Source organism: Parasteatoda tepidariorum, chromosome 3, assembly GCF_043381705.1.
Source record: "Parasteatoda tepidariorum isolate YZ-2023 chromosome 3, CAS_Ptep_4.0, whole genome shotgun sequence".
In the NCBI taxonomy this organism is placed as follows: Eukaryota; Metazoa; Arthropoda; class Arachnida; order Araneae; family Theridiidae; genus Parasteatoda; species Parasteatoda tepidariorum.
Window position 1 is genome coordinate 95072975 of NC_092206.1, and position 27005 is coordinate 95099979.

At 28.9% G+C, this 27005-nt stretch overlaps 1 protein-coding gene across 4 annotated transcripts in view; it reads left to right on the forward strand.

The window, feature by feature from the left end:
- Positions 1 to 27005, forward strand: part of LOC107441974 (tetratricopeptide repeat protein 17) — a 59331-nt gene that overhangs the window by 18099 nt on the left and 14227 nt on the right. The window contains exons 8-10 of one of the 4 annotated variants that reach the window (XM_071179023.1): positions 4145 to 4311; positions 10240 to 10256; positions 11939 to 12085. In XM_071179023.1, coding sequence (XP_071035124.1) covers positions 4145 to 4311; positions 10240 to 10256; positions 11939 to 11953 — 199 coding nt within the window. In that variant the 3' untranslated portion in view covers positions 11954 to 12085. Of the gene's footprint in view, positions 1 to 4144; positions 4312 to 10239; positions 12086 to 27005 lie in introns of those variants that run through there. The other 3 variants (XM_071179021.1, XM_071179022.1, XM_071179020.1) reach the window with 3 other exon arrangements.

Sequence of the window (27005 nt, forward strand, 5' to 3'; positions counted from 1 at the left end):
ATTATTTAATTGCTATTTCAAAATAAAATCATTTTATAAACTGGGCTTGAATTTGGAAATAAAAAGGCACAAGGTTCATGCCTTTTATTTATTTCTCCGTTCTTTAGCAATAAAATATAGGCAAATTTTGCTCGTATATTTTCTATATATATTAAAAAACAATAAAAGTGTTGAAAATAAGTTTGAAATTAAGTTTTCAGTTGTATACATATTGCTGTTGTACTTTTTTTTATAAATTGTCTTTATTCTATTCAGCAACTAGAGCTTTAAAATTAAACATGAGAAAATGATTCTAAACCCATAATTTATGAAATCATTTGCTAAAACAATTCTGTCATTTCAATCACTTTTTTGTTGGTATATTGTTTGTATTTTTTCCCTATCTTTTTATTTTTCAAATGAATTAACAAAGCATGTTTTGTGATTTTGAACTATCTGATTTACTATTTAAGCAATCATTGAAAACTATTAGCATTTACTTTGTAAGAAACTAGATGAAGAGTTTTCATATACTTTTGAAAAGATATTTCACAGGAAGTAACAAAACTATTAAATTGTTATAAAAATAATATAAAAATGATTTATTAAGAAAATTATTGTGAGCCTCATAAAAGCTTTCTTGTTCACTGCTATTTGACTCACTAAGAAATAAGTTTTCAATTTTTAAACAAATTAGTGTAAAGATTTTAAGTTGTACCCCTCTTCTTCTTTACTCGGAAAAGATTCAGACTGATCGAGTAAAGTGGTGTGATGAGAAACAGATGAGAAGCAATGGACACAAATAAGCGGGCATGATACCATGGAAACAAACAGAGCAAGATATAATTCTTGCGACCACCAGAGAATCGCATTGTTAAAATATCGATGGGAGTACTTAGCAGAATACGCTTCGCACAGTGGTACTCATGGCCTGAAGGAGATTTCACTGTAAACGCGTGCGGCAGTCAATGTGTTGAAGAACATTATTAGTATTATCATTTGCCCTTAAACATGCATGAAAACTCTGTAATTATACTGTATAACCTCAGGGAAACTCTGTATAATCTCAAGCAATTTGAAAGTATTTTAAAACTGTTTTTTCAATGTAAAAAGTAAATGAAACATTTGCTTACATTAAAGTATGCCTACAAAACACTCTTAGTTTCTTGTGAAACATGTTTCTTTCCATGCTGTTCCATGAGTACCTTTTTTACAGATTTGTCTAAAGTCATGCTATTTGAAAGGTAACATATTATAAAGTAATTTTTTTATTATACCAGAAATAAATTTTTTTATTATTAAATAATGCGCAATTAAACCTTCAAAGAGATTGTGTGACTTCTTTCTGCCTGACTTTATTATTATTATTTTACTATTTTATGGGTCAGTCATATTCCTATTGTGTGGATTTACTGTAACAGTTTGCAAAAGTCAATATGCATTTTTAAAGAAGCCTGTGTTTTAAAATAACACCGAATTTTTGTTTTAAAATTAAACCAAAATTATTATTTTTTCCTTAGTTTTTCATTCTATTTTCTACACATTCCAAGTTCCCCAAATTTATAAAAATGTATTACCAAAATTTTAGGTAAAAGTGGGTGAATGGAGGCGAGGGAATGATGCTCTCATATGAGAATTTGAAATATATATTTTGTGCTGGTTAAGTCACATTATATATTTGCTTTTAAATTTAAAGAGGCTAAACAATTCTTGCCCTCCCAGATCAAATCCAAAGCTATAAAATTATCAAAACGAAAATAGATATGTAAAGGATGTATGCCATTTCTATGTTTATCACTTTTTTCTCTTTCTATCATTTCCTTTTTGTACATATATATTTTTTTAGTGGAGGTGAGAAATCAGGGGAAAAAGAGCTCTTTTGATGTGTAAAATTCAAAAAAGAAAAAATTATGGAATAGAAAAAAACTCATTCTTTTTCTTTTAAATATGGAGTAGAAATATGAATAATCATAGTTCAAGTTATTTGTGATATTTAAAAGTTATTTGACCAAAATATGTATTCCTTTCATGGGATTCTTAATTATTCTTTTAATAGTCCATTCCACCTTAAGTTAGCACTGGAGAGAAAGGCAGGTAGACCGGATTACAGCCGTTATTATGGAAACTGGGTTACTCTTTAAGTCAGTTGGGGGATGAGGTAGCAAAAAAGGGAGATGAAGTGGCCAGTATTGGCGTTTAAGAAAGCAAAACTCCGAATTTTTTTTTAAACCAAGAATCATACTAAAATTTTGAACAGAATACGGAAAAGAACACGATTTTTTAGAGCATTTCTAATAACTATAATTTTAAGATACTGGATGTAAGCTGATTTCTTAATTAGTATTTAAAAAGCAGATTTTCTTATTATGATTTTTTAACTAAACGGAACTAATTTTAAACAACAGCAGAATTTTTTTTTATTTTTTAAAAAGATTCTTTTTTGCTGAAATCTAAGTAAAAAGAAGAAATGCATAGATGCGCATAAATACTTTGTTTTAAATATTTATTTTTATATTCTTATTTTTTGTAGATTAATGTACATTAATTTATCCCACATTGGTGTTTTGTTAGGGAAGGAAAAATCAGCATAGACAGGAAATTATTAATCATGAAAAAGATCATACTTATGTTTTATAATATTTACTTTTCATTTTTTTTCTTATTATGATTTTTTAATTAAACGAAACTAATTTTAAACAAGAAAAATATATTTAAAAAGATTCTTTTTTTGGTGAAATCTAAGTAAAGAAAAGGAATACTTAGATGCGCATAAATACTTTGTTTTAAATATTTATTTATTATTATACATATATTAATAAATATTTTAATCGACTCAACAGGAACTCCTTGAATAACATGAAAACCACCTATTCTGATGGTTATCATGTTATTCATTTAATATTTTAACAGTTGACAGTTCCTTCTGTAAACTCTTTGTGGGGTCACCCTGAATTGAATTCAATCCACAATTTCTCATCAGGAGAAATTCTACTTGGGTTGTTAGGCGCATTTCTTCGAAAGAAAATACATATTTTAAAATATCAGAACTTTCCTTTACTTTTCAGGATCTTTGCGGGTGAAAGGAGGCGTAAGAGAAAAATCCGTATAATTAGTTATTTAAGTATACTAGTAGAATTAGTTAGTCTCGAAATATTTTTTCAGATACTGAAATATCTTAACATTTTCTACATAAGAGAAAGAATTTCTCAGCTTTTTTGACTTTGTATTTCAAAAATAATAATTAAAATATTGATTGGTTTAAATTAACCTTTCGATGTTTAAAAAAAATTAACGATTCAAATTTTGTGTCTTTTTTTAAATTATTTCAATTCGTATACATTTTATTAGTTTATAACTAACGGATTTGCGCACTTATATTATGGAATTTGTATTTCAGATAATATTTAAAAGTCCCATTAATTAAACAAGCTAAAAATCTTAAATTTCCGCCATCACATTATTAAAGTTCCTATAAAAAGCGAATTGTACTTCAGAGATACTGTACTGTAAAGATTCAAAATTTGAATCTTTACAGAGATTGAATCTAGCGAAAACAATTTTTACTTTTGTCGTAAAAAATAGTAATAAAATTACATGTTGATTTAGCTACACAGCTAATATGCTCAACTGTCATTAGTTTAATAATATTCACCTGTCTATTTGGGTGTTTTTTTTTCATTCATTCTGAAGGGAAAAAAATTTTCATTAAATATTGTACATATGAGGTTAATATTTAGAAAATTAAATAATCAAATGTAAAAATAAAGCGAAAAAAGAACTGCGCAAGACATAGGACACTTAAGCAAAGGCAAGGAGAATGGAAAGAGCTGGCTGACCAGTGTAAAAACATAGCCAATGCCCCAATTCACTTCACTGACATTTATTATGACTTCACTTCATTACATTTAAACATGAAAAACTTCTTATGCATGTTTCAAGATAAACTTTTCTTACTATACAACATTTATTTATATTTGTATGCGCATTTAAACTGCAATTAATTCCAAAATAGCGAAGAACTACTTTTCAAAGGCAGAGTATTACATTTTCTACCCTTCCCTGTTGTGCCAACTTAAGGTGAAATGTAGTATATCACAGTATACTTATTACATAACTTTCAAATATTTTGAGTTGCAAATTTATAAATATGTATCTGTTTTGTTAGATCTCTCCAAAGGACTTTGTCAGAGTTGAGGGAATACCAAAAGCAGCATGAATACTGGCTGAGGCAGCATGAGAAGTTACTAAATGAGCAGGCACCCCCTGAAGTCAAACTAGAACAGAGGCTGGAATACGAAGAACAGAAGATAAGGGAGAGCCTGGATGGCAGAGGTATGGGGTGTTCGCGATCTGGCGAGTGCTGCGGGGTACCCATATTATTCACTGTTGTTCCTCCATGACAATATAGTCAAAAATTAACTTTTCCTAATATTGCTCAAAAAATTGAAAGTGATAAAAAGGGGTGTTTTTTTTAAAGACATCATGAAACAGATAACTAAAATTTATAGATTAGTTTGTTCTTTTTAATGGTACATTAATTATTTTGTTCAGTATTAGTTTTTTTTCATAGAATTTTGTTTTATGTTTGTAGGATTTTTCTATAATGAGGTCTGTTCTTTTCTTTTCTTTCTCTAAAAAACTGCATGCTTTTCTTTTTTTTCTTTTGTTGATATAAAGTCAAGGTAGAAAACAGAAAAATGACCTAAATATTCAGAATGTTTAGAAAATGTACAGTAAATGTTCTGTTATGTACTATTGAATTCCAGCACAGTTTTTTGTGTTTGCTACAGTAAATATTGTTAGTATTTTACCTGCATGCGATTCTGTCCTAAAATATTTTTCCCACTAGAATCAAGAATATTATATGCCCATTTTTTTTCCTTTATTTTTAGTGTTCATAAATTCTTGTCTGGAACTTTTTTAAATTTACTAAACTTTCTTAAAAAATATCACTATGAAAAACACAAGATGTTTTCACTTGATAAAATATACTGAGGTTATGCATTTTGACCATTTGGTTGATTCTCTTCAAAAATATATGACCTTTAGTTGCTGTTCAATGCAATTCTATAAATAATCACGAGTTGGTTGCTTCTTTGCAGCTTTAAAGATTAAATCAGAATTCAGGTTGTTTCGTTCTGTTTCATTTGTATTGTTTTAACAGTGGTGTCATTTTTTTTCTTCACTTAAATAGGAAATCATGACCTTTAATGTGTACATTTTTCTGTTTTCATTTTTGACAAGGATTATCCCTAATCCTTTTTAGAAGTGTGGCCCACCCTGCTTACTCTTTGATGCGCCCTCTTTGCCCTTTTTCTAAAAATAAGCCAACATTCCTTAAAAACGCTGCCTTTTTATTCATATTTCATTTAAAAATATTAAATCATTATTTAAATAATAATTACTGGCTGGTAAAGCTATCTGTGTTTATAGATTTAATTCTGATTGCTATTACAAATATTTATTTTGTTAGGATTATTCTGAACTGTTTAAATTTGTATAAGTTTCTCTTTTTTCATGAGGCATATTAATGAATTGTTTTTTAAATTATTTTTTAAATGAATTTTTTTAATGGCATCTTTAAATGTTTAATTTAAATTACAGAAAGAAAGCTTTCAAGTTATTTATCAATAATCATTTCTTTTTTAGTTTACTTTTTTTGAAAAAATGTGTGGACACTGATTGTCTTTTAGCATGCCTTTACTTATACAGTAGGGAACCGATTATCCGGAACGATCGGGACCATCGATATTCCGGATAACTGATTTTTCCGGTTTTCTGAATCGCTACAAAACCCTGTTTTTTTTATACTTAAACCCAACTAAAAAAAAAAAAAAATTGGAAATAATCTTAAAAAGAAGAAAAACCAATGAAATAATACACTAATGATTATTTCCAAAATGATGGTAAGGTAAACATCTTTCAAATAAGAACGAAAAATCCTAAAATCCTATGAGGAAAAAAAAATTATTTTTTTTATAATGGCGGGAAAACTAATCGAATTTCGTTCCGGTTTTTTGGTTTTCCGGTTTTCTGATTTCCGGATAACGGGTTCTGTACTGTATTTTATAAACTGTAACGTTTTCTCTTATTTTGGTAATGACTGAGAATTACTTTTCGAAAAACGCACATAAAATAGTATTAGATAGTAACTTAAAAATTGCTGACGATCAAATTCAGTTATTGCATAACGTTACCCGTTTTGTTAAATTTTTACCTCGTTAAGTGAGTTCCCTTTCAAGACTGAAATAGCCCTTTTCTGTGAGGAAGCTTCCTGTCCTTTTCTATTTCTAGGGAAAACACTGGTACCGTAATCAAAAAAATTGTAATATAAGTTAAGGCTCTAATATTTCAGCATTAAATAAATATGTCAGAATTTTCCTAATTGTTATAGATGTGCACACATACATATCTATATATACAAATGTGATAACTGTGTGGCCGAGCAAGAGAAATCATTTTATGGAATCATCAGTAATCATTTTATGGAGTGAATCCAAAAATGTCTAAAATTGAAGCGCTTCACTCTCAAAAGGTTGGAAAAATCTTACAAACAAGTCCTTAAATGCAAAAGGGAAATGTTTGTAATTATAGTTAGTCCATTAAATAAGTCGAGAGAATAATGTGGTTCTCATACCCAGGAAAGGGAAAAACTCACGATGTTGATTCTTGCATACTTAAATTCAAAAATAGAATAAAAAGGCATATGTCAACAATAAAATGTGAGAACATGTTTACTTTTGAATAATGAATTAAGGAGAATTTAGAAAAGAAATAACATAAAAAAATTGTTAAAGCTTTTTGTTTTATGTATATATATACATATAATTTTTGTCTATAGTTTTAATTTGACTTTCAAAATTTATGCCATTTTAATTTCTTGTTTAGGTTTTCAACAAAGTATTTAATTTTTATTGTACGTATTATTACATATTATGCTGCCTATTAATTGCATTTAGTTTCACACAGAAATAGTTTTATTGCCAATTCTTGCCCTTAAACTACACTTTTCATTCTTTTTTGTTAATTCAATTTAATCTTATATACTAATTTAAAAAAAATTATACTTTTTTTGTATAAATAAGTAGGAAAAGCAAACTTTTAAAACATGTATTAAGTTTCTTGCCTGAGTATAGATTTTACTTTATAGGAAAATAGTCTATGGAGTCATTAAGTTATTCATTTATTTTTTATGAACTGTTTTTATGTTATAAATGTTACAATAAATCATAAATTAATTAAAAACATAATAAGGTTTCAGTAACTAATTTTTAATGAATGAATACGGTTTATTTCGTTTTGCAATAGGTTTAAATTTAAGTGTTATTTTTTATACCTAATTGATAATATATTTCTTAATATAGTCATTTTTGGTGAATATTAAATCTGAAAATAAGTAAAAAAAGAAAGAAAAAACATTAAAATTTTGGAAACAGTTTTCCTTTATCGATTTGACATTTTATTCAAAATGTATAGTGTAATGTAAAGTCATACTTAAATTTGATTTGTTTAAAAGCATGTAATTAAGTATATTTTAACTTATTATTTTTGATTTACTGTGTGCAAAAAAATACCCTAAAAAACTTTTGATCTAATGATCGGATCTTCAGGTACTAGGATTCAATCTTAATGGTTCAAGAGGGTGACCTCAAATTTGTTAATTAATTAGTGCTGGCGATATTTTAAATTACGAAATGAGATACAGAAACATATTTTCTGTGAATAAACATACCTTTTTTTCAATGGATTCAGCTGCAATCTGTGTAATATAGTTCTAATTGTTTGGTCAAGAGTGTAGTCAAAAGCTTGGACCCTTAATGTTAATTTTACTTTTTGCGAATAAATTTTTTTTTCACATAATGATAAAATTAGTTCATCCAAAGACGATTCCATGCAAATAATCATTTTTAATAATTTTGAGTCATTATATGTGAAGATCCGATCAGTAGGTCAAAAGTTATTCAGAGTGGTTCTTTTTTTTTTGCACAATGTACATAGTATTAGATTGAAGTTAAAAATTTCCTTTTCTGATGCAATATATGTTTGACACACAATTGATTGCCTAACAAGAAAGAAATCTTTTATAATATCTATTAATAATTTATAAAAATTAAATAATTATTGTTTTCTATTATTTATTTACTAGAGTCTATTTTATTGTGTCTAAGCTTTAAAACTATCTTGTATTAAAACTTTTGAGTGATGCTAACTTGCCATTTTCTGCACAAAAGTGATATCATTTTATATTTTATTTACATATATTTCTGTAAAATTAATTATTTGAAAGTTACTTAATACTTTTACTTGCATTGAATTGCAACATGCAGACTTAATTTTATAATACAAAGTTAGATCTGTCTTATTTAAGGGGCATAAATATTTGTTTCCACTCGATAAATGAACTAAATATTCATTTACTATTTGGTATTTAGCCACCTACACTAAATGTTTAATTTTAAGGAATGTCTAATAATGTGGCTGAACTTTCTTTATTTTGTTTCACTAATCATTATTGTAGTATTAAATTCAGAGTTATTCATTCTAAATTATTTTTTAGCACTTGGGTGATCTAAGCAATTTTTTGAAACAAAGGAATTAATTTTCTTTATTAGTTTCTAAACAGGGTTTACATTTTTAACCTCCATTTTTACTATTTAAAAAAACTGTAAGGTAGCTCGTTTACATGTCAAAAAATTGTTACTTTCAACTATTGCTAATTATATAGTTATGGTAAACTCAGTAAAAAAATAATTAGCTATAAGTTCATTTTTTAAGTAGGTTGAAAGTTAAAATCAAAATGATATTTACTGTATTTATTATTGTCCAAACCATTCCTTAAAGCAGAGTTAAATATTAAATTAAGTATGAGTGTATTAGTTTCAAAAATATTTTGTTTTCATGCATGTCTTTCAGTATTAGTATTTTGCGTTACTTTTGCATAATTTATGTGAATGTAATTTTTTTTTGTGTGTTTAGCTATGTATGAAAATTAGAGATTTAAAAATAAGAATTAGAAAAAGAATAAGAGAATTTCACAATATTCATATATCCTGCAGTGCCTTTAAAAGCTTTTAAATACAGTGAAACCTCATGTTAAGGACACTCCTACGAAACAGGCACCTCTCAATACGGACACATTCTTCATTCCCTGTTTGTCTTCTATGAATAAAACCATTATGGACATTCTTCGCAAAGCGTAAACTTCTATAACCGGACGCGGGCAGCCACTTTTGCCCGGAAACATTATTTTCTATCTCTCCAAACCGGACACCAATTTTTCTAAATTTAAAAACAAACTATTTCTGCTTTACATTCCACGAAAAACATATACAATTTTTCACAATTTTTGAGGCATATAAATTTTTTTACCTAATCCATAATTAAAAATATTCTTAAGCTATTTCACTACTAAAGAATCAATCTTTCTCCTGTCACTTTTCCTTATCTTTGCAAAGAAAGGAGAGAAAATGATACTGCTCACATGAAGTAATTCTGACAGCAGCCTCTTCTGATCTTTTCATCTGGACAATGCAGGTTATGGGACCCCACAAGCTGAAATGATATCTTAAATGCTTCTTAAATCAGGGTTTGTAGCGTTTTTAAAAAGTGCTTAAAAGTGCTTATTTTCTATTTTAATTTTTTAAAAGCCCTTAAAGGTGCTTTTCTTATTGGGTGTTAATTTTCCTTTTTTCAAAATGAAAGTTTTCCTTTAACATGTTGATTTTTGCTACGAAATATGCAAAAAGACGCAGTTTGCATTGCTCTATTCAACGTTTTCACAATTGATTCATACCCAATCAAGCTACTTCGGCGTATTGTCAGTCCGTAGCATATGGAAATGTCATTTGTTTTGCATGATTCAAAATTTCATGATTTTTGACAATAGTCAAAAACAATGCCAAAAGGTTTTTTTTCCGACATGTTGGTTAAAACAAGATAAAACCGTCAATTGTCAAAAATTTTCCAACCTTGCCTAGTTATGATATTTTTTTAAAGTGCTTAAAAATATTTTTTGAGTGCTTGAAAAGTGCTTAAAAGGTGCTTATTTTTTGTTGAATAATTTCGCTATGTACCCTGTAAATGCTCTCAATGCTTCTTCCCTACTGGAAATATCTTTCATTTTCTTATCAATTTAAAGGCTGTATTTAAAACAGCTGGATTAAAAAAAGAGAACAGAAATATAATCTTTGAGTTGTTCATGTAAATGACACATTTATTCAGATACTTGATTACTCAATCGTGAATATATTAACTCCATAGGTTCTCCTGCCTTTCAGGTATGTATTGTTTTCTTCTTTTTCTTTCTGTGAATCGCTGGAGGTTAACTTTCAAGTAGATATTAATCAAGTGATAGGTAGGTGTTAGGGGGTGAAACCCTAATAATTGAAACCGACTTACAACTAAAATCTCCTATTCGGTATCATATGACTAACTTGAATATCTGTGTTAATAGGAAAATTATATTCATTTATCTGTAGCTACATCTAGAATTATGTATTTACATCCAAACTTTTTCATATACATTCTCTTTATATATAATTTTTTTTTAAAGTTCAAATAAATATCCTTGTAGATATTTATTGTAGATTATTCATTTATTTTTATATCATTGAAAATATTCTAAAAACATATTATGGTGTTAAACATCATTATTAGGGTACCCTTCTCGTAAACGGAAAATTTTTTCGGTTCCAAGAGTGTCTGCTTAACTAAGGTTTCTTTGTATTTTATTGGGGACACTATTTAAAAAAACTAATTTAATTACCATTAATGGTGAAATATTTTGAAGGATAATTTATAAGCATAATGTTTCACATAATGTGTTACATAATGTTTCTTTATTTGTATAAAAAACTTTGCACCTATTTCTCAGTTAAGTAAGTTTACAAAAGCTTATATAAATTTGAAAATTTCTCACCTTTTATGAAGTTTCAAATGCAGGATTTTTTAGAGCAATAATTTTGCATTTAAATCAGAAGTCAAACAAAATCAAGTTCAGTTACATAAAGAAGTTTTACGGTTGAATGTATTATTTTCTAATATCTTCAGGTATTAATGTGGTTCTGTTTTATCTTCAGATATTAATGTGTTTATGTTTTTGAAAGTTAAAGAAATATTCTGTACATTTTTTTTGTACATTTGAATATTTTAAAAAAACTGTATTTAAACCTGTGACAAGCGCACATGAAAGTTTTCAAGTGTCACTTAGGACTTGGGTTTTTACTTTTGGTTTGACGCTAAACTGAAAAGATCTGGATCAAGTTCCTATGAAATTTTACTTTTGATATAGCATTTGGCTAAGATAAAAACCACTTAAAAAAACTGAAAATTACTTGCTAATTACTTTTTTCCTAGAACTAAATTACCTGAGGAGATTCAGCTTTTTCTGCTACAAATATTTTTATTTCATGTATCGAAAACATCATGCAGTTTTTCACACATGAAAGGTTAATAATAAACTTGTATAAACATGTCACAAAATAAAAAATCTGATATTTATTAAGAAATGAAGTTTGCAATGAAATGCATAACTTCATGGAAGTGATGGTTTAAAATCTCTAGACTTTTTGTTAGAAGGGATATAAAGCAATTTAGTTTTTGTCGAATGATAAATTGCATTTTAGATTACAAAATTTATATTATTTTTTTTAAGTTTAAACTAAATAATACTGAAAACATAAAAACAACTGCAGTTTTAATTTTGAAATGCCTTGGTGATTGATGGAGTAGGTAAGCAAAAAATATGCCGTAAAAAAAAAAGGAAATTAAGTGCAATGTTATTATTTGATTTCCTTATTGAATTTTAAATATAGGCACAGGAAATTTGATTTCGTTACTTATTTCTAGCAACAGGTTATAATTTTGACTTTTTTTTCCAAGCTGTGCAATTATAATTTTTCTTTTACCCTTTTAGCTAATTATTTGTTTTTAATTTATATTTTGTTTTGTATTATTTTAGTTTGTGCTTTGCTGAATTTTGTTCATGAAATGCTTTTATAGATCTGAATTTCTTATGTTTTTCTTTTGTAACTATTTTATTTGTGTTACTCAGCATGATAACCTTGAGTATTGTTTGTCTTGTTTCATATTAAAATATTGAAATTTATTATTTGATTTTTATTTATTGCCTTTGTTTCTTATCAATTATTTATATTTTCTGTTTTATGTTCTTATAGGGATAATTCCACATCAAATCAACTAATTAAAAAAATTAAGGGTCAACAATTTGGAATTCAATTATTTTTGGTTTGCTTGTTAAACCTGCTTTTAATCAGAAAAATTTAGGATTTAAAAAATTCTTGAAAATTTCATAGTCTTTGTACCATTTGTTTCTGAGTTATAAATTTTTGAAATTTTGAATATTCCCTAATTATTTACAGTTTTAGAATATGTAAACAACTGCTAGAACTATTTGGCCTAGAAAGCTAAATTTTGTGTTATTTTATTTTTAATGGCATTTTTAATGGCATTTTAAAAAACATGTAACATGGCCTAGTTAGTCATAAATATAAATTTATTAAAAAAATTTTAAATTGTAAAATCTCAAAGTCAAAATATTTTGAAAAAATATAGTTTTATTTAACATCTTTTAAGTCATGCATGTGACAAATTTTAAGATATGATCACAAGGAAAATTTTTTTTTCTTGTTAAACAATGACATAAATCATGTAGTAACATGAGTATGGTATTTTTTTTGATCAAATTGAACTAAATTGACCAAATTGATGGAAGATAATGTGGTTTTTACTGCAGATTTGGTCACTGTTAAATTAAAATTTTTTATTTTTTATGATGCTATAGGAATATCATCTTAAAAATTTTCACGTTTATCAAAAAAAAAAAAAAAAAAAAAAAAAAAAAAAAAAAAAAAAAAAAAAAAAAAANAAAAAAAAAAATTCTAAGAACTTTGATTTTGAATTTTTTAAGAATTTAATTTTCTCTTTTTATAAATTTAATTTTAATAAAAACTTAGTCATGTAACATATTTTATAAAATGCTATTGAAAAGTGGTCAAAATGACACAAAATTTAGCTCTTTAGGTTGTCTCAACTAACTCTCAACTTAAATGTGTTTAAAAATTAAAAACTGCAAAAATTTGTAAATTTTCGAAATTTCAAAGATGCATAACTCCAAAAATAAATGGTTTATTTAACCATTTATTTTGGAGTTATGCATCTTTGAAATTTTGTGAATTTACAAATCTGAAACCTTCATATTTTCATACAATTATGAAATCTTGATATTTTTCATACATTCTGTGAGTTCTACCTATGAGCCAAAAATAAACTAAATACCAAGACCAGATGTTTTACCATTGATTAATTTGGGGAAGAATCATCCATAAAACGTTTAAGTTTCTTACTCATTTAAAAGAGCATGTAACATAGGATATTTGTGGAGATTCTTCTTATGGGGAAAAAAATGAGAGTCATTTAACATATACCATAACACATTGCGTAGTTTATTACAACTGAAATTTTTTTTATGAACACTTTAATGTTTTATAACAATTAAAACAATTTCCTTTTGCATAAAACTGCTAATTTTGATGAAAAAACTAAAAATATTTAACCGCTTCAACCGCTAAAGGCATGCGTTGTACTAAAACCAATTAAAATACTTTTACTTAAACTTGGATACACTTTCATTTGCGATGAAATTAATTAATATTCTGGGTAAAATCAGTGCAATTTAAAAAGAAATTTTGATTTTAATAAATTACTGAATTCTCGCTAAGTTAAGCGGCAAATATTGGTAAATCCATTCCACCACTGTTGAGCTCATGCAGTTTGCAAATCATTTTAAGATGGTTTTCGATAAAACATGATGCCATTTCGTTTCTGTTCCGCAGTGAACTGATCGTAAAGACACGATTCCTAGTAGAACACCGAAGGCATCACTGGATGCGGTCAGTATGCAGGTGGGTGACCACTTTGATCAGCCTGCGTGGGGACCGAAGGTACGCAGTATCAGTTCTCGTTAAACTGTTCTACAGTAAAGTGTTCGACTTCGCGTGCAAGTCGTCAGGGTACCAAAGTAGGGGAGCCATCCTCTCTGCAGAGGATCAAAATTGTGATGGCATGTCTGCGGATCATCCTCAGGGATGCTTCCCAGACCGCCGCCAATAGCTCATTGAGCAGCCCTAGTGCGACGTAAATAAAGTATCTACCTACAATTTGTTCTTCGTTAAAGTTGTGCGAGTTTTATATTAAGAACATTTTCTATCATTAATATATTTTCAGTTAAGTGTCCATAAGTGTTTTCTTTTTTATTAATTATTTGCACACATTTGTTCATATAAAATGTCAAGATATCTTATAAGCTTTGGTACCTACCATTTCCTTCCAAATTAAGGTTGCTAAAATTTTATTTCATGAATATAAGTTTAAATATATAGGTTTATTTATTTCAATTTGTCAAACAAAATTATTTTCGTTCAAAATCATTAAAAATCCTCCATTATTAAAAAGTTAGGATCAAATAAATATAATCCAAAAAATGTGAGAGTCATTTTTAATTTCTTACCATTTGTATTTTTTTAATATTTATTTCAGTTGTTCAATATAATTTATATTAACATAGATGGCATGCATTATTTATTTTTTTAAACTAAGGAGAAATGTAAGAAAAGCGTATAGTGGAGAAAAAGGGTAAATAATGTGGATTTTTAAAAATTTTTTCTCTTTTTATAGTAGAATTTTTTATACGAAAGAGAAGAAATAGACAGGTAGAATGGAATAGACTATTTACGTATAATAGAACTAAAGTAAAAAATAAGAGATTTGGAATTTATTAGAAAATTTTATGTTTCTATCATGCTACGTAGCGTTTTTAAAAAGTGCTTAAAGGTGCTTATTTTTGATTTTCGTTTTTATAAGCCCTTAAAGGTGCTTTTTTCATGGGGTGTATTTAAAAAGTGCTTAATTTTTCCTTTTCGAAATCGATATTTTTTCCTTTACCGTGTCGATTTTCGCTGTGTATCATGCAAAAGCGTAGTTTTCACTTTGTTCTATTCGTTTTCATAAATCATTCAACCACAATCCATTTCGGCGTACCGGCCACTCGCAACGTATGATAGCACCCCAATCATGTTACATGTTTGATGAAATACTTGGGAGTGCGTATACTGAGCGGGTTCGGTGAGATTCTTGCACTTTCGTGTGCAACTCATTTGCAAAATATTCTCAATCATTTTTTTTTTATCGTGGCTAATACAATTAAGAAAAGAGCTCTTTGTCAGAAACTAGTTATAGTTAGAGTGCCTGTATTGAAAAGAGTGATGACAATATCCAAGAGCGCATGCGCTGCCGTCATATTTTTGTCCAAGGGGGTTGCCAGATGATACACCGAAATTGGCGCCACTCGCTCATTTGGTGTTATTCTGAAGGTTCTGTTATTCTAAGAGTATATACTAAAGTATCAATATTATAAACTTTAAGATTGGAAAGCACATGATATTACAGATTTTTTAAGAAACATTGTCTAGCATCTGAAATTGTTAAAAAATTAACGTCAAAAAAAAAAAAAAAAAAAGACTAATGAAAAGACTTCAGCTTTTAATAAATGCCTTAAATAAAATATAAAAATTAATAATGATTATGCCATTTATTTCAGAAATAATAATTAATAATACAAATTATATAATTTATTATTATTTATTACTTTTTCAGGAAAAAATTATCGCATATTCACCTGAAAAGGTATTGTTTATTTCAACAAATTGTAAACAAAAATTTCCATAATTAGTTGAAATTTAAAACAAACTAGCATTTTATACAGTTGGTAACGAAAAGTAAACAAATGCTACTTTGTAACGCGCATTGTAACATTGTAACGCGAACATTGTAACGCGCCAACATGTCAAAGTAATATCGCCAAACTCTGCACTTCTGAAGTTTTGATAAAAAGATGCTCAAATCTTAAAATTTATAAGTAATTTAGATAGAAATTATGTGCATTAAAAGTAAATACATTTATTCTTATCTAACCATTAGTTATTTCATCACCTTGTTCTCTTTACAATGAGATAAACATAATTTTATATGCACGCAAGTAAGTGATAATAAGGATAAATTCGAATAACTAACAACTATCCAAATTTTCAGCCATAATTTTAACATTTACTGTAACTGTGAAGTTTCTTATTGAAAAGTAGTAAGTAATGAACTTATTACATGCATTTATTAATACAGAACATAAATTTTTTGAGTCAGATAATTTTCACTCCGTGCAATTCCAATGGCGAATTTCCTTCCACCAATCAGGAATCGTTTCTCCCTTGTCCACACTCTTTTACTCTAGGCACTCTAGTTATAGTTATTTTATCATGATCATGTAAAGTCTTTGAAAACTATTTTACATTTTTTGAGTGCTTAAAAAGTACTTTAAAGGTGCTTATTTTTTATTGAGAGATTTGGCTACGCACCCTGTCTATAAAATGCGCAATGTGAAAAAATTCTTAAAATGTTGACAAAAATCTTAAAACATTGACAAAAATCTTAAAACATTGACAAAAATCCATACAATCCAATCTTAATTCAATAATTCTTATTAAAATGAAGGTTAACTCAACCCTACAACAACAAATCACAAACAATTATCATTCATTCATGCTACAAATGTAATCTTACATAAGTATATAAAAATATGACAGAGACAGTACATAATATATCGTAGAGTGTCAATTATTTAAATCTACTGTATGTACCAATCGTTTCTATTGAGTGTTGCTTGAGGGCACTGGAGTTATAAGCATACAAACTTTATCATAAACATATTTAACTAGTATTAAATATTATTACTAATTATTTATAACTAATAAAATTAATATTTATTTTAAAATTATTTTTATAATTAATATAAATTTTTACTTATTTGAAAATAAGTTAAATTTTGTTATTAATAAATTGTATTTAATTTTATTATGATTTTTAAAAATGCCTTCAGTTAACGTATGTATGTATAAGTATTAAAGTAAAATAGCTATTTAAATATCTAAGTTAATAATAAGAGTTTAAATTTTCTATTAGATGTTGGAGTGACTTAATCTAATATATATAATTCGCTTACGTGGCTCCCAAATTTTGGCTGTATTTCTTTTCCGCCGGTGGCAACGTTTGCTTTGTTTTGTTTACGTTACTATTTCTCTTACGCGGCAAATCGACCAATGATAGCCGCTAAAAATGTTACATGCCAAATCTAGCTGAGGTGGCTCAACATATAGCGCTTTTAAAAACGGAAACTGAAATAACCAGAGAGCATCAGCTGCGGCAATCTCATACTATTAAGCAAGGCAGAAGTGAGTAGTTTTTGTCGATAGATCTCTATTTTAGTATTTTGTCGAAAGCGCTTTTTTTCACTAATTTATATATTATGAATTTATTTGACGATTTTTGATTTATATTACGAATTATACTATTGCACATTTCTAATAGGTTTAACGAATTACATGTCATTTATTTGAATTCAAATTTATTTTAATGACTTAGTATGTACTAAAAATTTTTAATTTTTTTTTTTTATATGGATTTGAATGATTGTTTTGAATTCTTAGAATTTTGTGCATTTACAATGTACCTAAGTTAGTAGCGAGCCAAGCGAGCTTGGTTTGCGAAGCAAACCATATAAGATTGCATAGCAATTTTCGGGGGTTAGCGAGCAGGGGGCGCAGCCCACTAGTAGTTTATATTGATGGTAAAATGCTATGCAGAAATTAGTTGCAGTAAAATCTAATTTTTTTCCCTATCGCGTCTTTTTCTAGCACCACAGCCCGCTTTGAGCCTTGGCATGCCGAACAATGTAGTTCCTAACTTTTTCTATATTTACCTTTTAACTTCCAGTTTAAGGTGGTCCACCCATCTCTTTTTCAGTCTTCCTCTTGGTCTCGAGTTCAAAAGTTTCCATTTTAAACGTTTTCTTAAATTTCTATCATCATTTAATCTTTCAATATGCCCCAAACATGCCAAACCACAGGCTTTAATAAAGCGAATTATGTTTTTTCATCTGATTAAAATGATCCAGTTCACCATTGTTTCTTATTCTCCACTGTGTATTTACTTTAGTTGATCCAAAAATTCTTCTCAAAATTTTCCTTTCGAAGATTAGTAGGTTAGATTCGTCTTTATTTGTTACAGTCCAAGTTTCACTGCAGTACGTAACTATAGGTCTGACTACTATTTTAGAGATTTTTAACTTGATTTCCTCAGTAGGAAGTTTTTTCTTGAATAAGTATTGGCATAAGTAAAAACATTTATTTCCTTTTGGTACCCTGAGTTAATTTTTTCTGATATATTGTTAATATCATTAATCACTGAACCAAGGTAGGTAAAACTGGAAACTCTTTCAAACTCCTAGTTATCTACCACAAGTGCAGATGAAATAGTGGTAGATTTTGTTCGGGTCTTCAGCCACATACTCTTATGAATAATAATAATAATAAAAATTATATATTTTTGAACATTTTTAGTTGATTTCAGAGCTATTAAATTTTAAAACTACTTTGAAAAGTTAACAAAAATGCGTATGATTTTCCGTCTTTTGAAATTCTCTTTTCATTAAAAATAAATATGGATGGTGTTTTCTGCACTAGGGAACGCTGCGAGCTCGGGACTGCCTAAATTTCCGGGTTACTGTTTCAGTTGTATTTTAAAGCCATTTGGCATCATTGTGTTTTGAGATTCTTGTAAACAATGTATTTGATTACTTATTACTTATGTCAACAAAGCTAACAATACTTGTGTTTACAATACTAAAAGTGTTAACACTAACGTAAGATGGTGCACAGCTTGCAACACGAACAAACAGTAATAAACAAATGGAAAGAGGCCAAATCAAGACTGCCAAAAAAGCGAGTTATTCCAAATCTAGCAGCCATGTCACCTTTTTTAATAATGAATAACAAAATAACTAAAACAAATTTTCACTCCAAACTCCCCAGAATTACATTATAACATTAATATTTTATGAAATACAGCAGATTTGAGCTCAGAAATTATCTAATTTATTTCTTTTATTGAAAACAAAATTATCCGTTTGAAAACATCGCCTATCAAAATAACGTGTAGTGAGCAGCTGCAAACTTTTTAACCGGAACTAGAGTAGGTCCCGAGCTCGAGATTGTTTACTTTTCTACTGAAAACACCATCCATATGGAAAAAGTTTGGGTAACTTTAATTAGGGGCTCGATGTTAATATTTATATAAATTTTTATATTAATATAAATAAAATTTTTTCACCAATTTGTAAGTTTTTTCCGCTAAAACCCGATATAAAATTGGTATTATCTAATTGCGGAGCCGGTAGGTGAAATGTTCGAATTAGACTCCAACTTAAAGTTACTTAAATACATTTTAAAAAATACATTTGTACAAAATACAGAAATTCTGTAAAAATATTATAAGATAATGTTTTAATATCTCAGACGCAATCTTGCACGCATCTTATTCCTATATACAAGATTGTCTAGTGAAAGTTAATGAACTAGGAAACTATTATAAATGATACTTGATACAATAAAATCTATTATTAATGATACACTTTCACATCTTTTTAATTGAATATTCATCTTAGCGAAACAAATTTGGTTTTTAGAACTTATAAATCAAAAGATAACTAACTAATAATTTATTTATATAATAATTCAATCAAATCAATAATTCAATAAATCAATTATTTGTTCGAAAACGTACTAAATAAATTTTGGAAATTATGTTCTTACAGTACATAACATTGGGTCTAAAAATACATTTGCGATTGATTAAAATTTAAATATTTGTCTTAATATTCAGTTTTTTTTTGTTCAGATAATTATAAATATTTGTTGATATTTTCATTTGATCAAAAACCTCTTTTTTTTGACATACAGATTTTTTTAAACAACTTTTAACTAACTGGAGATGAGGAAAGTTTTACGACTTCGACTTGTGCATATTTTTCTTCGAATCCTACTCCAAATTCTTGGATAAAACCAATAAGTTGTATAAGATTAAGGAAACGTGTAAAAGAGGAAGAAAATCGTTGTCACTCTTAAAGATAATTAGCTTCTAATTTAAGCCAACATGACATAACATGCCCAGTTATTTATTGAAAATGAACATTGTTTACTTATGGCTGTGTTGATAAAAGCGGAATACATTTTCTTTTCATGCCACTAAATAATTAGCGCTAATTATGTTTACCTTGTTGGCGTACTTGTCAAACATATTACTGTCATTAGGGAGCAATTTTAATTACTCTTTGGTTATGTTTAATTAAGACAGAAAAGTTGATGCATTTGTCATTGTGTTTATTCAAGGAAATTACTTTTCCAAAAAAGAAATTTCCCAGCATCCTTTGCGGTGCATCTAATTACTTAGGAAAGAATGTTGCATTATTGAAATCACTTTGTGTAGTGCTTACTACTAATTGCCTCATTTTTTCTTTCTTTCTTTTTTTGACGTTGTTCAATTTACTGAGATTTTCTTATTTTTCATCCAGTTTTCTAATCTATTTCGAATGTATTACTTTTGCGTTAATTTCTTCTACGTTTGATATGCATTTTTAGGTGCTCGTGCAAAACCTCGTCGATCAGGAGAGTTGGCATAAGTCCTGCCACATTGATACCGTTTCATATTGTAAATAGTGCAATGGAATTAAAATGATGAATGCAAATTAACGAATTCTCGTTAATTGATTGAACAATTAATTAATGGAAATTAAAACAAAAAGTTTATTTTTTAAAAAAGAATATATATGTTTTAATAACGGAAATAAAAAAGTTATTTCAATGAAAAACCTTAAAAGAATAATCATGTAGCTACAATTTGGTTTATGGTTCCTCATTGTTATCGAAAAATCCTGTTGTTTGGTGCCCTTTTTTGGTTTTGCCAAAAATAATCGGCAGGATTTTACGCAAGTACCAATTTTTTCTCAATTTGATTTTAGAAAATGCATAGATAGCTTGTCTCACATAAAATGTGTAAAATTAGCCAATATTTTATAAATTATTCACAAGATGCTACAGCAAAGTAGCGGCAAATCTATGGCTTGTCGTTATAACTGCTGGGTTAAAGAAGGCAATGGTTTGTAACGATCCAGAAATTGCATTCCAACAATACTACCTTTGCTTTATTGAAAAATAGCGGAATTGGATTGAATGAAATCTTTAATGACACGAGAGTCAGATATGACCTTACCACGCCAAATTTTATTTTTAGCCGTCGTTGAACAGCTGACTCAATATAGACTTTATGACTACCAATGTTCAATTCCGAAGACTTGTAATTTTGAACCCAATCCAAAAAACAAGGGAACTCCGGGATCAAATATAGGAAGAAATTCACCTTCCTGGAGGACTTTTCGATGGAACTAACCTACATTTACGTTACTTGGAGAGGTAAACCTCACAAAGCAAATGGTGTCTTACCCCATGACCGGTTTACCACTGTGGATATTTTACGTCAGCACTGGAGTCGGTGTGAGCCGGGTTTGAAATTCATAGAATTTTTTTTTTTGGACTTTTTAGTTGAAAAAAGGTGCATAAGTATCATTTTGGACATCCATTTCTCAATTCTTACATCTTTTTTCAATTTTTCATTTTATTTAATAAATTTTCGTAGAACTGATTCATTACATTCAGCACTGATTTATTAATTTTTTACTTATTTTTTATTCACCCCTTGCGAGGAACGGGTATTCAGCTAGTACTGTAACCTTCATCAATTAATTTTAGAGATTCTTCTAGATATTTAATTTTGTCTTGGCGTCCTTCCCCAACGAAGTGACTCGGGTTTGAATCCCATCGATGGTTGGTCGACAGAAATTCTTCACTCAGCTCGCACCGACCACAGTGCTGATGTAAAATATCCTTAGTGGTAGATGGATCATGGGTTAGAGTCCCCTTGCTGTCAAGCTAACCGTGGGAAGTTTTCTTGGTTTACCTCTCCATGTAACGCAAATTGCGGGTTAGTTCTCTCAAAAAGTCTCCCACGTAGGCAAAGTTCTTCTACTTAATAAAGGAGTTTTCTCGTCTTCTGGATTCGGATCAAAATTACAAGGCTTGAACATTGGTAGTCAAACTGGTAGTCGTAAAATTAAAAATTGGGACCACGATGGTTATAAAATGATTAGACTTCAAAGGTTTCAATTCAGAGTTTTATGAAGTTTATTAGGGCACGATTTAGAATTTAAATCAACAGCAATCGAATTGAATCTTTTTGAGAAGAAGTGATAACGCTAAATTTTTTAAAATCAGTCGGAGCAACCCACTTGGGTATTGAGGGCCGGGAGGGTTAAGCAAAGTTGTTGTTAAGCTTAAGAGTATTAAGTTATTGCTTAATGCAACAGATTGACAATAGAATTTTGATTACCACCCGTTTTCACTTAAGTGTACGTAACGCAAAGATTACTCAGCCCTTTTGAAAATGTTCTATGTTGCGTAATAAAATTTTTTTTGGGCAATTTCAAATTTAAATCGATTTTTAAATAACAACATTAAACAAATGAAACTTGATAATAATGATTAAATGATTTACGAAATGATCAATTTTCGTAGATGATTTCAACTTACCAGCTGGGACTAATTTTAGAAGTGTGGAGTCGATCGATGAAATGTTCGACTCCAACTGCAAAGCCGCATTATATAATTTTCACCGAATCCTTAGAGCTAATTTATACAATTTTCATCGAATCCTTATAGCTGAATTACACAATTTTCACCGAAATCTTAAAGCCAATTTATACAATTTTCACCGAATCGTTGAAGCTGAATTATACAATTTTCACCGAAGCCTTAAAGCCCAATTATATAATTTTCGTCCAATTCTTAAACCGATTTATACAATTCTCGCCGACTCCTCAAAACCGAATTATGCAACTTTCACCGAACCCTTAAAGACAAATTATACAATTTTCACCGAATCCTTAAAACTAAATTATGAAATTTTCACCGAATCCTTAAAACTAAATTATACAATTTTCACCGAATCTTTGGAAATAGTATTATAATTAACTAAGTAAATAATCATTTCAATTTATATATGCACTATTAGAGGTTAAGGTATTATTTTTTTAAATTTAAAATTGCATTTATATTACAACATAACAGTTGAAGAAATAAACTTTCCATATATATTTGAACAAAACATTGAAATTGTTCAAAACCATTTGAGGAAAAGCAAAAATTCTCACACAAAGATTCTTTAGAGAATATTTTTTAAAATGCTGCATAGAATTCATATTTATTTCTTTTTTAAATAATTTATAAAATGAGATAAATAAATTTACTTTTGAAATTTATGTATTTTTACACCATGTAGCACAAATGTGGGTTAGTTTCATCAAATATAGTCCTCCACGAAGGCAAATTTCTTCCAATACGAGATCCAGGATTTCCCTTTTCTTCTGGATCTGGTTCAAAATTACAAGGTACCGGAGTTAAACATTGGTAGTCGTAAACTCAATAATTGGGTCAGCTGTTCAATGAAAGTGATTAAATAGTTCAATTAGAACCGCGGTGGCTCAGGGGGTAGAGTGGTGGCCTCCCAATCTGGTGCCCCGGTTTCAAATTCCAGCAACACGAATTCCGCACCCGGCTTACATCGACCACAATGCTGACGTAAAATATCCTCAGTGGTAGACGGATGAAGGGTTAGAGTCCCCTTGTCGTCAGGCTAACTGTGGGAGGTTTTTGTGGTTTTCTTCTCCATGTAACGCAAATACGGGTTTGTTCCACCAAAAAGTCGTCAATGAGCGCAAAATTCTTCCATTACTTGATCCAGGAGTTCTCCTATGTTCTGGATAGCGTTCGAAATTACAAGGCAGTGGAATTGAAAATTAGTACAGTCGTAAGCCCAAAAAAATTGGGCCGGTGTTCAACGACGGTTGTAAAATTAGTTACTTCGATCAAGCATAGGCTCAAAAGCTTTCAAATGTGATAAAAATCCTAAATTTCAATGTTTTTTTCTATTTGCTTGACCAGAACTTGACCTTAGCTAACAAATCAATTCTCGATGATAAAGCAAGATATCTCTTAAACCCTTTTCTTTAGAAGGGTTTTCTGAGTGAAAAGTTTTTCGTTGGCATGTCTTTCATTAATCAACAAAAAACAAACGAAAACAATGTACAGAATCGTAATTTTCCATCCTATTAGAGGGGGTTCCATAAATTACGGTTCTGCACACGACCATGAATAATTCAAAACCCTAATTCCGCTCAAAGGTAAATGTATGTCGGATTTTTGCATATTTTACGTAAAAGTCGCCATTCAGTTTTGATTTACATTTAAGTTTCCCCGATGAAAAAGAAAGAAAAAAGATACTCTGGCACTTTGTTCAGATTGAAGTTATTCTTTTTTTTCGAAGAGAAAAAGTTATTAAGTTTCGAAAGTCGTGCATTTGTTTTGAGTTGCCAACTCGTGACACGAATGTAGAGATATTTCAGGAAGTCATTAAATGCTTTTTACCGAAACTGTAATTTAGAAAAAAAATATCCTGATTTTCAAATTACTTCCGTGTTTTAGAGTCGACATTACTTTTATGGATAATTTACAGTGGGGAAAAAATTGTTTTTTGTTGAATGAAATTTTTTTAAATAGACCTTAGATACTTATGTATTGCTGATTTCAAAACTGTAGTCAGTTTCTCTGACCCAGCTGCATTTTTTTTTATGTAACGAAAATGTCATACGCCTCTTCCTATTATGAATTTTTCCTTCCTGTGCTTCTAAACAGTCCATAATAAAGAAGCACACCTAGCTGCACACGACGACATTTCTAGGCACGGGTTCCTATGCCATTTTAATCCTGATGATGTGCCTTAACTTCCCTAGAAATATGTCGCCACATTTACGCGATCTATTGTCATATACAATATAACATTTCTAAACTGGTACATTTCAAATAAAAATATCATTAAAAAAAAATCTGTAGTTTTTGAAGCAAAACTAATTTTAGATTCGAATTCTCCACACATGAATTGGACGAGATCAAGTATTCGTACAAATGTAACGAAAAATTTGTTCTTCACTGTTATCATGCAGACTGTCACTGTTATCTTATATAATACTGTAGTCAGGGGTGGTCGCTGTGACCTACCAAATTCATTATTTGGAGAATTTTACTTCGCCATTCCAGATATTTTACAAACATTAATTTTACTATTTGGAATTTTTTTTCGATTTCTTAGTTGGAAAAAAAGTGCATAAGTATCGTTTTAAGCATCCATTTCTCATTTCTTACATCTTTTATTGATTTTTCATTTGTTTAATAAATGTTTTAACAACAGAGACTTTATTGTCATCTTAAAGCACGATTTCCAAAATATTTTATATCTATTCTGTATTTGACGAAATTGCCGATCACCATATGATTCGTTATTCGTTTCCTGGGCATATTATTGTTCTATTGTTTACACTAATGGAAAATCTATAAATAGATCTCTCCCGTACGGCCACAAAGAAATTCCTCGTTGATTATTCACGAATGCAACAAAAAAAGGAAATATCAAACGCATGAGCTGTCATAAGAATGAAAGCGTAAACGTAAATGCTCACAATTAAAACTCATTTCCCAGGTGGACAACGAAAAAAAAAGAAAAACTGAGTTACAAATTGGGAAAAATTGAAAGGTTAATTTTATGGCGGTTTTCTTAACTTTAGAAAAATTAAAATGAAATTTCAATCCCTGAATATCGCTCTATATTTGCATTTTAAAAATCCATTTTTGGCAGTTTAAAAATAATACTTCCGTCCAAGTAATCGAGGGCATATTAAATTCATCGCAACCGGAAATTGATTTGGGGGGAAAATGTTCATATTTGACAGCTTTCGAAAGTTTTGGAGAATATTTGGGAACCTATCCAAGGGGGGTAAAGAGAGAAGATAAATTAACGATAAATTTTTAATATTGCTATCTAGACAAATGAGTATTATTTTCAATGCATTTTCTCTATGTTGAACCGAGAGAAACCAATTTCAGATTAATAGTTTGTAAGTTTGAGATTTTATCTATATCTCAAATATAAATTTGTACCTATACCTATTAACGCATCTGGCACTGATATCTAGGTTGGTGAGGTATTGTTGCTATGTATAATAGGACTAATAGGTAAAAAGTTATAATGAATTTCGAGTAAAAAATTAGATTGATGCGTTCGACATTGTTATGTAACCAAGTGAAGTAGTGTTTTTTTTACGCGAGATTGAATCAATGCAATCAAAAGTCGGTAGATCTAATAGCTTAGAAGTAATAGGGGTTTTATGCACAAAAGGGTTATAAGTCAAAAGTTTACTTCTTATACACAAAACCCTTATTGCTTCTAAAAAAAGTTGGTCCATCGTGATTTATTGTACTGTTACTATAAAATGATAAATGAGAAACAGTACCTAGTTTGTCTAGATAGCAATGTTAGATGTGTAAATAGGTATTAGTCAAAAATTTTGCTTTTTATGCATAAAACATTTAAACTCAAAACTATTGATTCTATTGACTTGATTTTGATATCAATCGATTTCTCACATCCATAACTATATCTCTCTCGATTGAACAAACATAAGCATCTCTGCTTTTGTTTGATGACTTCTACTTAATGTTTGCTCTGTTGCGCAAACACTTTAAGACTTAGAAATTTGAAATTAATAAAGTGTGTTTAAAAATGTATAGGAATTATGATGAAATAAACAAATTGACATTCGACAATATTAGTTCGAGAATTAATGATTATTAAACTTGTAGCAAAAAATACCCTGCAGGTCGAGTTGAGATTTGAATAGATATTGAATAGAGTTGAAATTTGACATGGCCTTATTTTGTTTATGCAATTAGTATTTAATTTTTTTGAGCTTCTAATTTGTTTGAAAGCCATTGCAATTTTAAGTGTCATAGGCTTATATATTTACTGTTTTGTTTTAAAAATTGACTCTAATAATAGAAGTTTCTCTCTCTCGAAAGCTTAATTTTTTGGAAACCTTAATCTACACATGCACTATATTTTTCGGATATAATCACGTGAGTTGATGACGAGATTTTTTCTTTCTTCTCTCTCTTTATATA